General features: G+C 34.4%; 1 protein-coding gene across 2 annotated transcripts in view; it reads right to left on the reverse strand.

Moving 5' to 3' along the window:
- Positions 1 to 3,481: 3,481 nt before the first annotated feature.
- Positions 3,482 to 15,038, reverse strand: part of cdh5 (cadherin 5) — a 29,752-nt gene continuing 18,195 nt past the window's right edge. For both annotated transcript variants that reach the window (XM_088613699.1, XM_088613698.1), the window contains 8 exons: positions 14,288 to 14,455; positions 13,825 to 14,009; positions 12,655 to 12,905; positions 12,250 to 12,383; positions 11,106 to 11,218; positions 10,704 to 10,812; positions 8,126 to 8,371; positions 3,482 to 7,410 (listed from right to left, as the gene is read on the reverse strand). In XM_088613699.1, coding sequence (XP_088469825.1) covers positions 6,932 to 7,410; positions 8,126 to 8,371; positions 10,704 to 10,812; positions 11,106 to 11,218; positions 12,250 to 12,383; positions 12,655 to 12,905; positions 13,825 to 14,009; positions 14,288 to 14,455 — 1,685 coding nt within the window. In that variant the 3' untranslated portion in view covers positions 3,482 to 6,931. The remainder of the gene's footprint in view (positions 7,411 to 8,125; positions 8,372 to 10,703; positions 10,813 to 11,105; positions 11,219 to 12,249; positions 12,384 to 12,654; positions 12,906 to 13,824; positions 14,010 to 14,287; positions 14,456 to 15,038) is intronic.

A 15,038-nucleotide genomic window follows, 5' to 3' on the forward strand; every position in this document is an offset into this window, starting at 1 on the left:
CACTGTGGTCTTACATTTTCTCCATTTGTATACTATTTGTCTAACAGTAGATTTATGAATTCCAAAACATTCTGCTATGGTTTTATAAAACTCTCCAGACTGAGAGCACTTACAATACTTTTTTCTAATGTTCCTGTAGATTGTGGCATGTCATATTACACTAACCTGTATGGGTATGACCAAATTTACTTGGTTTCCTTAATTTATATGGTAGAGGACCTCCCAGACTTTGTCCTGGTGATTGGCTCTTTGATTGGTTAACTTTTGTAGCCAATTATTTTAGCAGGTGGTTATATGTAACTTGTTGACTCTGCTAATGAAACTTTTGGTGCATGTACGTTTGCGCTTTTGTACTTTTTTATTTACCTATTTCTTTTCCTATTCCATGCATCAGTTCCTCTAAACAATACAAAGCATCTGCGGATATCAACCCTTCGTTTAGCAAAGTAATGACAAGTTTTGATTAAACAAGGATTTCATAATAAAAATGGAACATTTAAAGAACTATGATAGGGATTCAGAAACTTTCAAGCAGCTGTATATATAAAACAATATTTTTTTTTCAATTCTAAATTTTAAAATAAAATTGTTCACCTCCCACAGTGTTCATGTATCACGCTTGTCCTGCTCTGCTACGTTTTTCTATAAGACACCAGTTTAAGAGACTCTTACCCGGCTGAATTACAATGTAGAAGCTTGGAAAAAGGAAGGATTTTTTTTTGTTTTCTGAACACTAATTATGTTGTTGTAATTTCAAAGCAAAGGAAAACCAAGATAATAAAATGGTATACACCTGTCCTTCTCTATAGGACAAGTGTGTGACCTAGTTTTATCCTAGTACAGTATATATTACATAACTTGGTCATGGGTTGTTGCAGTGATGTACAGTACGCTCACCTGTGTTTCCATTCCAGGAGGTAGTTCTCTGGAAAAGACCAATTGTTAATGTGATATTGATGTTCATTGTTTGAGCACCAAGCCTCTTAAAAGGTCACAGAAGGGGGGAAATTTTGGTGGAAGCAAGATAGTGTCAGTGTGAAAAAACATTCATAGTTGAAATAAGGGTTTCATTTTGTGGGGTTTTGTAGTGTAAGGACCATAAAAAACTAAACATCTGAATAATACAAGTAAAATATGACTCAAGCTGTACAAAATAAGGTCAAGCAGTTTGTGACTATCATGTACTGATTGTCATATGTGTTTCACATAAGCGTGTGTGGAATTTTCCTCCAAGGAATTTGAAACATTTGGAGCTACGAGCTGCATTGTAGGGTATTGTAATATATCTGTATTCCATATATTTGATGAAAAAGATGGTATATTATACACATTAATATACAGTACACTGTAGATGTTGTATACTTTCAAGCACAGCTTAATACTATCAGTAAGCTACTGCAAATAATCATATTGTAGTGTTGTTCTCTTTTATGGCATTTAAAAAAAACTAAGAAGCTGAAAAAAGCAGAATTACACGCAGATATGAAATATGCTGAATATATTGCACTCTTTAGCTTCACTTTAAAATGAATGTGACCTGATGGCTAATACTGTTCTATTTTATAATAAGTGAGTGTCTCCCAGTGTTCATTTATGCTCATTGCACCTGTGCAAAAAATATACCTCAGTGTTTATCACTGAAATTTATTTGTAGACATTTGAACTATGAGTGTCCTGTTTCTATGCCCTACAAATTTGATTTTGTTAAGAGGTTTGAAATTACGGGGTTACAAGTATTCTAACTGTTTCATTCATATGAATCGTAGTTCAAAAGTTTTATTGAAGTGGAAGTTTTAAATGATGTAAAGGCGGGCCCTGTATTGTATAAAGCGGTTACAATACGTATGTATGAATGGATATATTATTAAAATGTATTCTTGGAAAACGCTGATGACGAAAAAAAACGTGATTTTTAAAAATATTTTGGAGTCTGAAGCAGACCTTCCTGTCTTGGATGTAAGGTGACCTTGATTAGGCCATAAATTAGATCATTTTCATATATATAATATATGTAATAATATATTAAACCACTCTTTCCTACTCAATCAGGGGATATAGCTGTTGAACACAGCTATATTCAAACAGAACTGAACAAAAAGAATTGCAAAAGACTGAAATAATTTGTATTTCTCAGTATGAGAATCTAGATATTTTCATCCTCACAATGATTTAAACATGTATCTTTTAGTATTTATCCTATTTTGTGTTGTTTAACTGGTGTTTGAAGCTGATACAAAATATGCAGGGATAAAGTTCCACAGAGGAGGACACAAAACATGATACCGGGAGTCACATGGCTAGGGTCACATGTGAAGAAACTAATAAACAGAATTTAAGATAGTAGAGCTGAAACTGTACTTAAATCTTTGGCAACTGAAAGAGCTATATGAAGAAATAATACCCCGCTGAAAGTTCATAACTGATATTGCAACCGATATTGCAAGGCCTCTTGGAATCTCTGTAACTACATTAGAAATTCATATACCAAGAATAGTGGGGAATGTGTTGTGATCTGAGAAAGCTGTGAAGGCTACAGTATATACCCAACAGCAGGTTGGTAAATGAACTAATTATATTTAACAAGAAAACTATGTAAAGAACTTAATAAAAGCAATATCCAAAGCTTATAAACGTCTTGATGAAAAAAAAGTTTAAAAAGATAGCATTCACTTAAAATCAGGCCGATTTAAGGGACACCTCTTCTGAAATTTACAGAGATTTTACGGGGCAGCTGTTTCTTCTTTTAATCCTTTTTTACACTTTGTTTCTTCACTTTGCGATTGCTTGGGTAATGCAAATCATGCCTTGTGATCTCGTAAGGAAGTCCCTGCAGGGTGTTTATCAGTAAGCTTTCTCTGGGATTTTGATTGTTCTGGGATTTCCTCTGGTGGTTCAAGACAAGTATGTCTCTTATCTCTCCAGTGCTGTGTTTTGGGTGTATCTCATCAACATCATCATCTGCAAACTTCAAAAATACTCTTTCATCAATTTAATAAATTTAGACCTGATAGATTACAATGGCTTTCCACTAGCTGTTATAAAGAAATAAGACACTATTATAAGAATATCAGCCACATTTATCTCTAAAAGCTTATTTTCCTCAATAAGTGTTATTCTGTGCCACCCTCCCTAAGCTGAAGGGCATCACTAGGAGGCCATGAAAGCATTTAAAAGTGGTTTTCAGAGTTACCAGAAGCACAATACAGGTGCAGATTGCAGATTGGTTCTGTTCTATGTGAAGAACTGAATATGTTACTACTGGAAAAACAACCTACTGTAAGAACACAAATAGGTACCGTAGTTTTACCTGACATAATGCAGTTCTGTGAAGAAAAAAAATATTTCAAAGCTAAAACCAAGAAGATTTTAAGAGACAAACTTCCAAAGGTATCTCATTAAGTTCAATATCCTCAAATGATATTGCCATTTTTCTTCCTCTGAAAAAAAAAATATTTCTCATGAACAGGATCACAACCGGTCATGCACTTAGTGCGAGGTTTATTGAAAAAAAGGTATATAAAATCCACAGTTGGGAAAAAAGTTATTTTGCACGTTACTAATAGTTTAAAAAATACATGTCATTTGTGATACAAATGAAGGCACAAATTACTAATCCCTTCAGAATTTTTATTACAGTATGGTCTAATCTAAACGTTGCTCACATATTTTACACACTCACCAATCTAAGCCTGACACCTTGTGGATTGTAGACAGACCATATTTTCGCATGGATACAAGTACATTTTTTTTACCCTGTTGATACTTCCTACAACAATTGTGACATCTAAAACAAAAGTCACAATGATCTGAATCATTGACCTTCAACACAAGGAATATGTCATGAATTAAAATGTAGGCATACTCTTTATAATGTCTTTCATCATTCATTAATCAGTGCTTAGATGTTATAAAGTTAGTACAAAAAAAATCACAGATTGTTATTATATATTCATTTCTGTATTTGAAACATAAAATATTGAAATTAAAACTATGATCCTTCTAATCCATGTTAGAAAACAAACTTAAAACTTTGTACTTCTTCCATTTCACTGAAATTTCAGTTTTACTGTAGGTATATGGGATGATATTTCAAATGATAAAATGTGTGGATGAATAAGCATTTAATTTGCACTGAAATTTCATTTCACTGTGAGCAAGTCATCTTATGTTATAAAATTCACAATGCCTTCTTGTTTACCATATAATTAAATAAGGATGAATTGTGAAGCAAAAATGAAACTATTTAAAATATGGCGTTTAGTATCTGTAAAATATAAAACAGCCTGTGTATGATTAGTGCTATCGTTGTGGCTCATTATATACTGTATCTATGTTTATGAATTTGACTTATGAAATACATATACAGTATACAGTATATAAAGACCATTGGCTTTACAAACATTGAACCAAAGGCACATGAATAACTGCCACATGATTTTGTTAGTCACATTTGTAGGGAAACAGTGGACCTCTGTTGCTCTATATGCAAAATAAGTCAAATATTTGAACTAAAGGCATTATCGTCCACTTTCTTAATTAGCAGATCAATAATCTGTACAGTATGTATCCATGTAATATAGAAAAGCACAATTCTGTCCATAATAATGTAATAATATTTACAAAATTGTTACACAGGTTCAAAACAAATGTTCAATCACATTGTTCAAAGAAACCTGAAGTTCGATACAGGATTATATTAAACTGCAGAATCCCCTCTGAACTACCTTGCTACTGTAGAATATTATTCTGTACTGTAGCACACAATTTTATTGGCCCCTACATTGGTTAACTACTGTAGGCACTTCACGGAGGCAAGGTGAGTAATTGCAGACCTAAGGCTTTGGGAGTATCTGATTGAGACTAGTAATGGCACAGAATAATTCAGGGTTTCCATAAGCAGGGAGGTGGCTCTGTAGCTAAGGATCTGCACCAGTGGCTGGAAGATTGCTGGTTCAAATCCCATGGCTGGCAGAGGAATCCTACTATGTTGGGCCCCTGAGCAAGGCCCTTAACCCCAACTGCTCCAGGTGTGCTGTACAATGGATGACCCTGCCCTCTGACCCCAAGCTTCTCTCCCTGTCTGTGTGCCGGTGTGTCTCACGGAGATCAAGCTGGGGTATATAAAAAAAGACAATTCCTAATGCAAGAAATTGTATATGCATTAGACAAATAAAGTAATCTTATAAATTTGCCTTGATGAAACCATGATGAAAGCATCCTCTTGCCCCAGATGTCATGCATTGTCCCTTATACTGTAACTTACCAGATTCTCAATGCAAGACTGTCATTTTTAGCAGCTGTTCATTCATTACTACCCCTGATAAGCTATTTTCTTGAGCCACCACCATTGATCAGCCTCCCTATTGAAGTGTAAGGCTGCCATGAAAATGCATGATAGTTAATTTTATGCGTTAAAACATTTGTTTCTTATTAGCAAATTTTTCTCAGCCTTCAAAACAGGAAAGTAACAACAATGTGCTGTTAAACTTTTGCGATAACAACGCAGGAAATATGTTTCCTTTTAAACATATGTGCAGGAAGCAGATCTCAGATTTTTTGTTGTTTTTGATAAAGGTGGTGGGGGTGGAGAAGACGGAGCTTAAATTTAAGCTCTGGATTCATATGAGCTCAACAGGAAAGCAACAAATAAGCTTCCACTAATTGTATCCATACTTTACAGGACTCATTATTCAAGCAGATCATACTACTGTTTAGATGAAAAATAATAAATTAAAATGATTTTGTCTTAAAACCTTCAAGAATGAGAGTTTAAATTAAAAAATAGCGTAGAGGAGGTCTGATCAAGGAAAGCTTTAAGTGTGTAGGAAATACTGTATGTTCTGTTAAATGCTGGTATTAAAACAGGGGGAAAAATCAAGGTAGATGAGTTAATTAACAGTGTGTTTCTAACTCCAAAAATGCAAGATTAAAGGTTAAACTTATTCAGACAGAATTTTTGTTACATATGGGATTATACTCCTCATATGTGGCTTTTGAATATTTCCGGAGTTAATTGTATTACTTTTGTTATGACTACCCTTAGGGACAGTCACTTTGTCTTTCTACATTTTATGTGTCAAAGAAATCTGTCAAACAAAAGTGGGAATTGACTCAAAGTCTTTCAAACTTCTTCTGCCTATGTTTCCGGCAAAGATCCTTTGGTAATTGTGTATTTTTCCTGATTTTTTTGACTGTGCATAGCAGCTGCACTTAGTTTCAGACATTATGGTTATCCACAGCCATAACTAAATATAAACATATAAACAAGCCTCATGTACTACTTACTGTTTTCATAAAATAAAATGGAACATGTTATTTCTCTTTTCCCAATTCTTTTTACTATTATAAACGGTAGTTGGTCATTTGTATTATCCTGAAAAGAGAATGGCTTTATACTGTCTGTATGAGCCGAGATTGCCTACTTCGGAAAATTCGGAATAATTCGGAAAAGCTACTGATTTTAACCAGGAAAATTACAGAAATAAAAAAAATATTATGGAATGTAACCAAAGTAGTGTTATATAATCATTCTCTAAATATTCTCAACCGGACCAATGATCAGCAAGGTACGCTCTTCAAAAGTTAACCTTAAGTTTCAAATCACTTTAAATCGCTTTTCACTTAAGTACAGTATTTTGTAAAAATAAGCTCCAAAGTATGTTCTAGAAAAATGAATCACAATAAAAGAGCAAGTCAAACCATGTGTAAGAAAAACAAGCAAAAAGTATAATAAAAAGTTTTAAAAGGTCAACAAATCAATGAATGATTGTATAATTTGAATCTGAAAAAAGAAAAAAAAAGCAAGACTTGGTATATGTCAGAAATGGCCCTTCTCAATAAACCTCATGATTACAGCTACTTTTTGAGGAAGTGGAAAGGTTTTGCCCTAAACTGAATACACTTAAAAAATTCCAGCATATTGGCATTGGATTTAACATTCAAAGTCATCTTCGGACCCATCTACTCCGTAGAGTTCAGCTAAGGTTTTGAAACGGGGACCCCAGTCGTTAAGGAAGTCATAATCCAGGTTGGAGTCTGAGGAAGAGGTTTCCAGAGAGCTGAGACTCCCTGCCAGTGACTCAGGACCCTCATAACCATATATATGAAGGGTATCATAGGGAATCCCATCTTTGTCATGATCTGCTTCATCCTTCTTGACTTCAATCATGATAGCCATATCTGCCTTTCCAGCGGGTTTTTGTACTTTTGCGTACAAGGATGGCTCTGGCCTCACGTTGTTGTGACGGGCTGAATTCAAAACAGAAACATCATAGCCGTTGGTGTCCATTTCCCCACCCCCTTCTTCATCGTAGCTTACCAACTGCTCGTGAATTTCTCCACTGCCTTTGCTCAGGTTGACCAATGCGTCTTTTCTATACCTTTTTCTCAGTACAAACAATAACACAATGACTGAAAAGGAAAAAACAACAAACACAATAGTTACATACAGTTTAAAGAAAATATATCATCTGAAGTATCATTACTAGTTTGTGAGAGACACTGCAGGTGAAGCATTCATGTGCAGAATGGTAAGAAACAGCACATTTTCTATTCCAGAATCTCAGTTTAGCAGACACATGTGTGTCATGTGTGAAACAACTGAATTTTAGAGTGCTATGTTACATTTTTCATTACTGCAATGTTTTATGCATATTTTTTCATTCAATGCATCAAATATACTGCATTCTAAGTTTAAAAGTACAGTAGCTGTAAGAGTTCCTGTAGAATTAAAATATATTTATATTTATATAATCATTTTATATTAAGAGATTAATATAATCTCTTAATATATCTAATATTATATTATATAATCAATATAATAAAACTTAGAACACTGATATTTTGCTCATATTGTTTCAATAAAATACCTTCACTTTTACTTAGTTGAGTGCTAATTATGCAATTAGACCAAGTGTATCTCCCCTTATCAAATGGCTGTTTCAAAATAACAATGGGTACAAATGTGTCTTAACCCGTTAGTGTGCTGCTGTACTGGAGCCCATTTAGCATCACAAAAAATATTATTTGAATATCATTTACTAATACTTTTGAATTGCAGTTCTTTCAGATTCCGGACATGTTTAAAATGAAAGAGACATTATGGATTTAGTTTTGGGCAACTCACCTATGATAGTAATAATGCAGAGGAGAATAACAATAATGGCGGGGACACTGACTCCCGCCCCTTTGTAATGACTCCTGCAGTAATGATTTTCTCTGTTGACATCACACTTGCAGACTGTGATTGTCAGGGTGGTCGTGCTGCTTTGTGGAGGGATGCCATTATCTCTGACCACAACAGACAGGACATACTCTTCAGTTTCTTTATCTGTAAAGCCTCCCTGCTTTACAGTAATATTGGCTGTGCCATCTGGTAGAAGAAAACAAAACCATATGAAATCTGAAAAATTACATTTATTAACACTAAATAATGATTCTAGAAACGGTAATGATAACAAAACAATTAATCCCTCTGTGAGTTTGTAATCGCAGCTTTCCAATTTAAAACCTTTTAGAGGTTTTACAATTTTTGTGATTTGTTCCCCCTTATCTCTAGATGTCTCTAGTCATAATTTAGGATATGTGCATTTTTAAAACTTTAATGTTCAAAATTCAGAATTTAAAAATGCATATACTGTAGGACCTATATGCTTCATGAACAGATGTAGGGCTGGAAAGGATTTGTTATTGTTTTTTCAAATAAAAATGTGTTCTTTGAAAGCATAGTATGGATTTTTAAATCTTGTAGCAATAGTAGGTGATCAAATTATGACTGTTTCCTAAGGCAGATACAAGTACATTATTGTCATATTTACGGCTTTCTGGTTACATACATTTAATTTTAATAATCCCCTGATTTAAGGTTGACATGAGCTTACCTCAATAATTCCACAATACTTTAAGAATTGGTGTTTCTAATATATGTTGCTTTAAGGTCTCATGTGGTAACATTCATCCCTGGTAGCATTATGACATTTTTGAACACTTTAAAATTTAATCACTGTCACCTCTGAACATGGATTTTAGAAAGATGTACATGTAAGTGGGATGAGTGTGTGAACAGTGCTAGAAAAGCTCTAAACAAACAGGAAAAAAAACGTAAGAGGCAGCTTTAGTTTGCCTTGGATATATGTAGACAACTACAAAGTGTAATTAGGGGACGAGGGTCAATTTGTTATGTCTTATTTGTAGCCTGCTGATTAATACTGTAACAACTGCGGGTTTTGGCACGGAATGGAGCAGGCATGGGACTCAGGGGTTGAACAACACATTTATTAACTCGAACCAGGGAAAGGTACACACACAGGGACAGGCATTACAGTGCTGAACCTACACTAACACACACACAAGACGGGAAGGCTGTCTTCCAACCTCCGTCCTACTCTATACAGTCCCGTAGCCTGGCCCCCAGGCGCTGTTCTCAGGCTAAAGCACCCTGCATGGCGCCACAATACACAGAAAGTGTTAATATTTTTATGTGAAAAATAATTACAGAGGCAAGATATTCAGAAGAAAAAGTGCTTTCCAGTCCTGGTCCCTGGGCATCCCTGTCTCTGTTTGACTAGTGGAGTTTTAAATTGTAAGCTAATTAATTTTCAGCTTTCTATTGAGGCATATTATTAAATTTGTTTGCAGCTCTTAACATGGGATTTGTAAGGGCTATCATCCCCGCACCAATTTCTAAACTTCAAAACGTCCCTCAGATGTAGCTGCTGAAAGATAACCATCTGCAGAAGGAAAACAACACTCATTGTGGAAATGTAATGTTTCTTACAATGTCATTCCCAAATGTGTCAGTTGAGACCTGAAGTAGAAATAAGGAATCCAACTCTTAAGAAGCGGAGGAGGGACTACGTAACTTTCTGTATGCTGACGTTGTTACAGTACATTCAATGTTTTTGAAGTGGGTTATTTGGTTATTGTGTTACTGTATGACACCAAGAACTGAGTGTAGAATCAATAAGCCTGAACAAGCAAGAAGATCAATTATCATTTGGCACCAGCTGTAATGAAATCCCCAAGAACCACTGGCATAGACAAGACCACATGGTATGACTGATTACTGTATTATTGAGCATAACTTTCACCTACATAATGCATCTTAAATTCTAATTGCTTTAAAAGGTGTGTGCACATTCACTATTTTGGATTTTTTCTTCTTCAGCCTGTAGGTTTTTTTTTCCACCTTTTTGTGGACTTTCCAGGAATGGTAAGAGCAGGGGCGCCCCCACCACTGGTCCTCAAGGGCTGTGATAGAGCTGTTTTTATAGGTGTCTTAACATATTCGGCTTCTTAAGACCAAGGACAGGCTTTAACTTGTTCAATTAAACAAATAATGAGCTAGTTAAGGACTCAGCTTGCCTCATAGAGGTCGCTATAGATGTACCAGTATATACAGTATTAAGCAGTATCTTCTGCTGCAGGTGAAATGCATGTGGAATTAATGAAATGATTGCAGCTAATTTGGCATCATTAGCTTTCACGCACATTCTCTTCTTTACCCCATTATATTAATTCTAAATGGAAGTGCAAATATTGAACCATAATACTAAAGTACTACTAAGATACTGTTTATGGCATGTTTAAGGCTAGAAGATTCTGTTACTATATGAAAACAGGAATGGTTAGGAATGAGTAAGTTAGTGTACTGTTTTGATTTTTAGTTATATTTTAAAAAATACTTCTAAATGAATTTAACTTACCATGATTGTCAGTGAGTGAAAAGTTTGCACTTGGCTCCACCAAAGAAAAACTGATTTTTGCATCAGGTGTCTGTTCATCTTTGTCCGTTGCTCTGATTCTCTGTATTAGCTTCAATAGGGATGAATAAATTGTTAAATTTGCAAGTGAATACATCAATCTAAGTAACTGCATACAATATTTTGTGTTTCGTTAACAAATCTTTTTTCTTTCAAAATGACAAATTAAAGAAATAGTGTCTAATGCTTTGTTTCTGTGTTTTTTTCACATTAATAAAAAGTAAAACAGCCCATGATGAAACAAATTATAATTTCAGTAGGTCATTACAATTATATCTTTTCAAATTCTGAATTGCTAAAGAAAGAGGTATAAAAGGAAGAAAGAAATTAAAACAAATAAAGTACCATGCCAGGTCCATCATTTTCACACACAATGAGATTATGAGGCATATCCAATTCTGGAGGATTGTCATTAACATCAAGAACATTCAATGTCACAGTAACATGGGATTTTAGACCTAGAAAAAAATCAATTATTATTATTTGTAGTAATAGCACAATATAATCACAGAATGAAAATAAATTGCACATCAATGTCATATAATATTGGTATGCTCTTCAGTTAGATCATTCTTACAGTTAATTTAACAAGCAGCCCTTTCTTCTTGGTTTTGCAAAGTTATACAGCATTTTAAGCCTGCCAATATGTGTATGATAGATCATCCTCAGAGAGGAGCATGATCTTTGCTAGCTCTAAAGATACACTGTACCTCTTTCACAAATCCATCTTTTAATCAAGCTGCTGAGCTTAAACCTCACAGGCAAATCTCCCAGAGACATATGCTTTCTATCACATCAGTCAGTAAAGGGGAATAGCTGAATGAAAACATTTCTTCTGCAAGTGCAAAGATAACACTCATTTATTTTTGCATTTGACTTTTAAACAATGCCCTAAAAATAGCAGGTGTGTTTCTTTTGTTTATAGAAGGAAAGACAGAGAATGATATTTTTCAGGATTTTCAGCCTTCTCATATACTTTTTGACATATATTTATCATGGCAATAGTTCTTAAAATACAAACAATGGACATCCAGCTTTGATGAATTATTAATTTTTGGTATTGTGCACAAATATGTAAAGCCTGTGAATGAAGAAAATATTAGAGTTCTTGTGAGAAAAATGATCAGCCTGTATGCTGCAAATAATATAAGGACAAGTATTTGTAAAGATGTTTAAAAAACTAAAATGTAGTTAGGTGAAACATTCCATGAATCCACAGATAATTGTTTCTTTGTGTAAAATCACAATTTCAGAGTAGTCTCCTGAAAAAATAAATTTTCAGAAAAGTTTCTTAAAGTTTCCTAAATATATCTTCTAAATTTCATTAGCTGAAAATTAAGATGGACTTATACACTATCATAAATTATGCACTATAATAAAATATTGGAGTTATATACGCTATAATCAGGGACCTACAGTCTTACAACACAGATCAATGCTATGATGAAACCAAGTCTTGCAAGTATTTCATGTTGAATTATATTATTACCTTCAGGATAATATTCAACTGCTGTTACAATAAGCTGATGTAAAGCGTTAAGTTCTCGGTCCAATTCTTTAGCTGTCAACAACTCTCCAGTCTCTTCGTTAATTCTTACTGGGAATCCTTTATTTATCTCATACCTGTATAAGAAATAGTGTTATTGAATAATTAAAATTTATGTTAAAACCCACAGCATATCATTGAAATTGATTGTTTAATTCTACAGAAAAGTATTAAAAAGATTAGAAATCAGAGACTTCCACCTATTAAACAAGGAAATACTAAAAGCTCCCATTGAGCAACTCTCCAAATTTTGTCTTCAGTGTTTACAACCCACAACAATAGCACAATGGATAAATAGATTTCAAAGAAATAAGGAAGAATAGAAAAAATAAGGAGTGACAACTATACCTAATAGTTTTATTCGCTTTATCAGGATCCCATGCTGAGACTCTTCCAATTATAGTGTTAACTGGGACATTTTCTTTGACATGGAATCTGTAGGTTTCATTTGTAAAAACTGGAGGTTCATCAACATCCAATACATTGACTGTGACTCGTGCTTTGTCATTCTTGTGTTGTCTGACTTGAGCAGAAGGAACTGTTTCTTCACTCACCGCAACCTCAAAAGTATAACGTTGTTTATTTTCATAATCCAGAGGCTGAAAAAGTAAATGCATGCATTAGATGACCTTAAGACAAAATATGAATTCTTAAATCTACACACATACAGTATGGTTTCTAGTGGAAAAGTTTCCCAGTTGCATCGTTTTTAATAGTACATGTACATTAAGGAAGAACAATGACACCCAAGATGCAGTTGAGGATGTTTATTGAGTATTTAGGTGTTGTGATAACTGTCTTAACCTGCTTGGCTGAGGGCCAGCCTCTTGGGCATAGGATAAAGAGGATACAACCCCCTTGCAGAGTGAGGAGTTAAAGAGGGGCAGCTGCAGAGGAGATGGATTTGGAGGGAAGTGTGAAGTGAGGGATTTGCAGAATATATATCTGGTACAGTATATTTAGCTTTGAGAAAAGAGATTGAGAAAAATTATGGTTAACAGCAGATGGGGCAAAAGACTTGGTTGTCATTAGCCCCCCTGAACATCAGTTAAAAACTTCCCCATAATTGTATGCCCTTGTACTACACATTATGTCTGATTTTGTTAAACTCATGGACCTGTATGTGCACTTGTATTTGCTGAATAGGCTGTCTATGACATTAGTTTAGCTTAATATTTATACAGTATATCACAAACTTATCTTAATGTTATTCACTACTGCATACGGTATTGATTGCTGTTGATAATACCACATCAGACAGCAGTCAAAAGTCAAGGATTGTGTTACATTGTTTGTTACATTATATGCTGGTCAAATTTATTGGACAGTATAAAGCAATACATTGGAAATGTATGAAACAAAAACAATCATAAAAATAAAACATTAGAGGCACTTTATTGTTTCTTCTCTGCAACATTCTACATTACCTTGTCTATTCTGAAATTCCTAATGCAATTCATTTTAAAGTATGCCCTTTTGTGCTGTATGTCTATCTATGATCAGAAAGAACAAGTATACCTGCAGGAGAAAGATGGCTCCATCTTTCTGGAGATCTGTCTTAATATCAAATATTTTTCTGGATTCAGAATCTTCAATATTAAAAACTGGATTTTTGTTCTGTGGTTCATCTTTGTCTTCAATTTGCATTTTCCCAACAGTAAACCTAGCGGGTTCATTTTCTTTTATTTCAAACTCATATTGTGCTGTGAAGAAATGTTATAACAGAGTAAAGATACAACTTATGAATTTATGATCATACATCTTTTAACATGTATTGTACAGAATTTAAATTATGATCCCCGATATTTAAGCATTCATAGTCATAATGTTACTCTGCATTTTTTCAAAGTAATGCTTTCAGTTAGAATAGTTAATATTGTTTGAATTACAGGAGACCATAATCAACAGTTGCATATTATATAGTTCTAAAACAGATAAGTCTACCATTTTACACCTCAGATGTTACTTTTTTAATGCTTACGGTATTTGAATGTTGCCTTGTTGTCATTTTCATCTTCCAGTGTGATTGCCACAGTGGTGGTGGTGCTTCCTCCAGTGCTGAAGTTTGGCATATCCTTTGCTCGCACGGTCAGCTTATAGCTGCTCTTTTTCTCGCGGTCCAAGGAGCTAACTTTTGTTTTAATGGTTCCTGAAAGGAATTTCCAAAACAAATATAAAAATCATTCACTGATACTTTCAGAGAGACACACTTTGTCCTGTCGTCATTCCCTTCCATTGTGGTTTTTTCTCCTTCATTTACTTTGTACACCTGGAATACGTACAGTATAGGCCACAAAACAAAAGTATAATCCTTTTTGTTACCTAACTATAATAGGTGTTTTGGTGGAAAAAAACAAGATGTAAACTGCTGATCTAAAATGAAGCAACTCCAAACTGCAAAGACAATAAAATACCATGTGGTTTTAAGATGACTCTTGTGGAACAGTGGCAGACAAGGGGGCATGAGCAGTGAAAGCTCCGGATATTAGCATGATCAGTGCTCAAAAGATACTGTACCAAGAAGAGATTCAGCACTGGAGCATAAGCACCCTTTGCTCTTACTGTCAAGTTCTCAGTAAGCATCCAAAGTAAAATGCTCTTAAATCATTTGATTTAATGATTTAGTCAGTGTGCCTGTGAGAGAAAATTGCATTTTGTTCAACAATAATCAAGTAGACAATAGCTGACTGTGATCGGGATTCGCTAAAGCGTTGATGCTCACTTTTCGGAGC

The sequence above is a fragment of the Lepisosteus platostomus genome, chromosome 20 (assembly GCF_059453375.1).
Source record: "Lepisosteus platostomus isolate fLepPlt1 chromosome 20, fLepPlt1.hap1, whole genome shotgun sequence".
NCBI classification, from domain to species: Eukaryota; Metazoa; Chordata; class Actinopteri; order Semionotiformes; family Lepisosteidae; genus Lepisosteus; species Lepisosteus platostomus.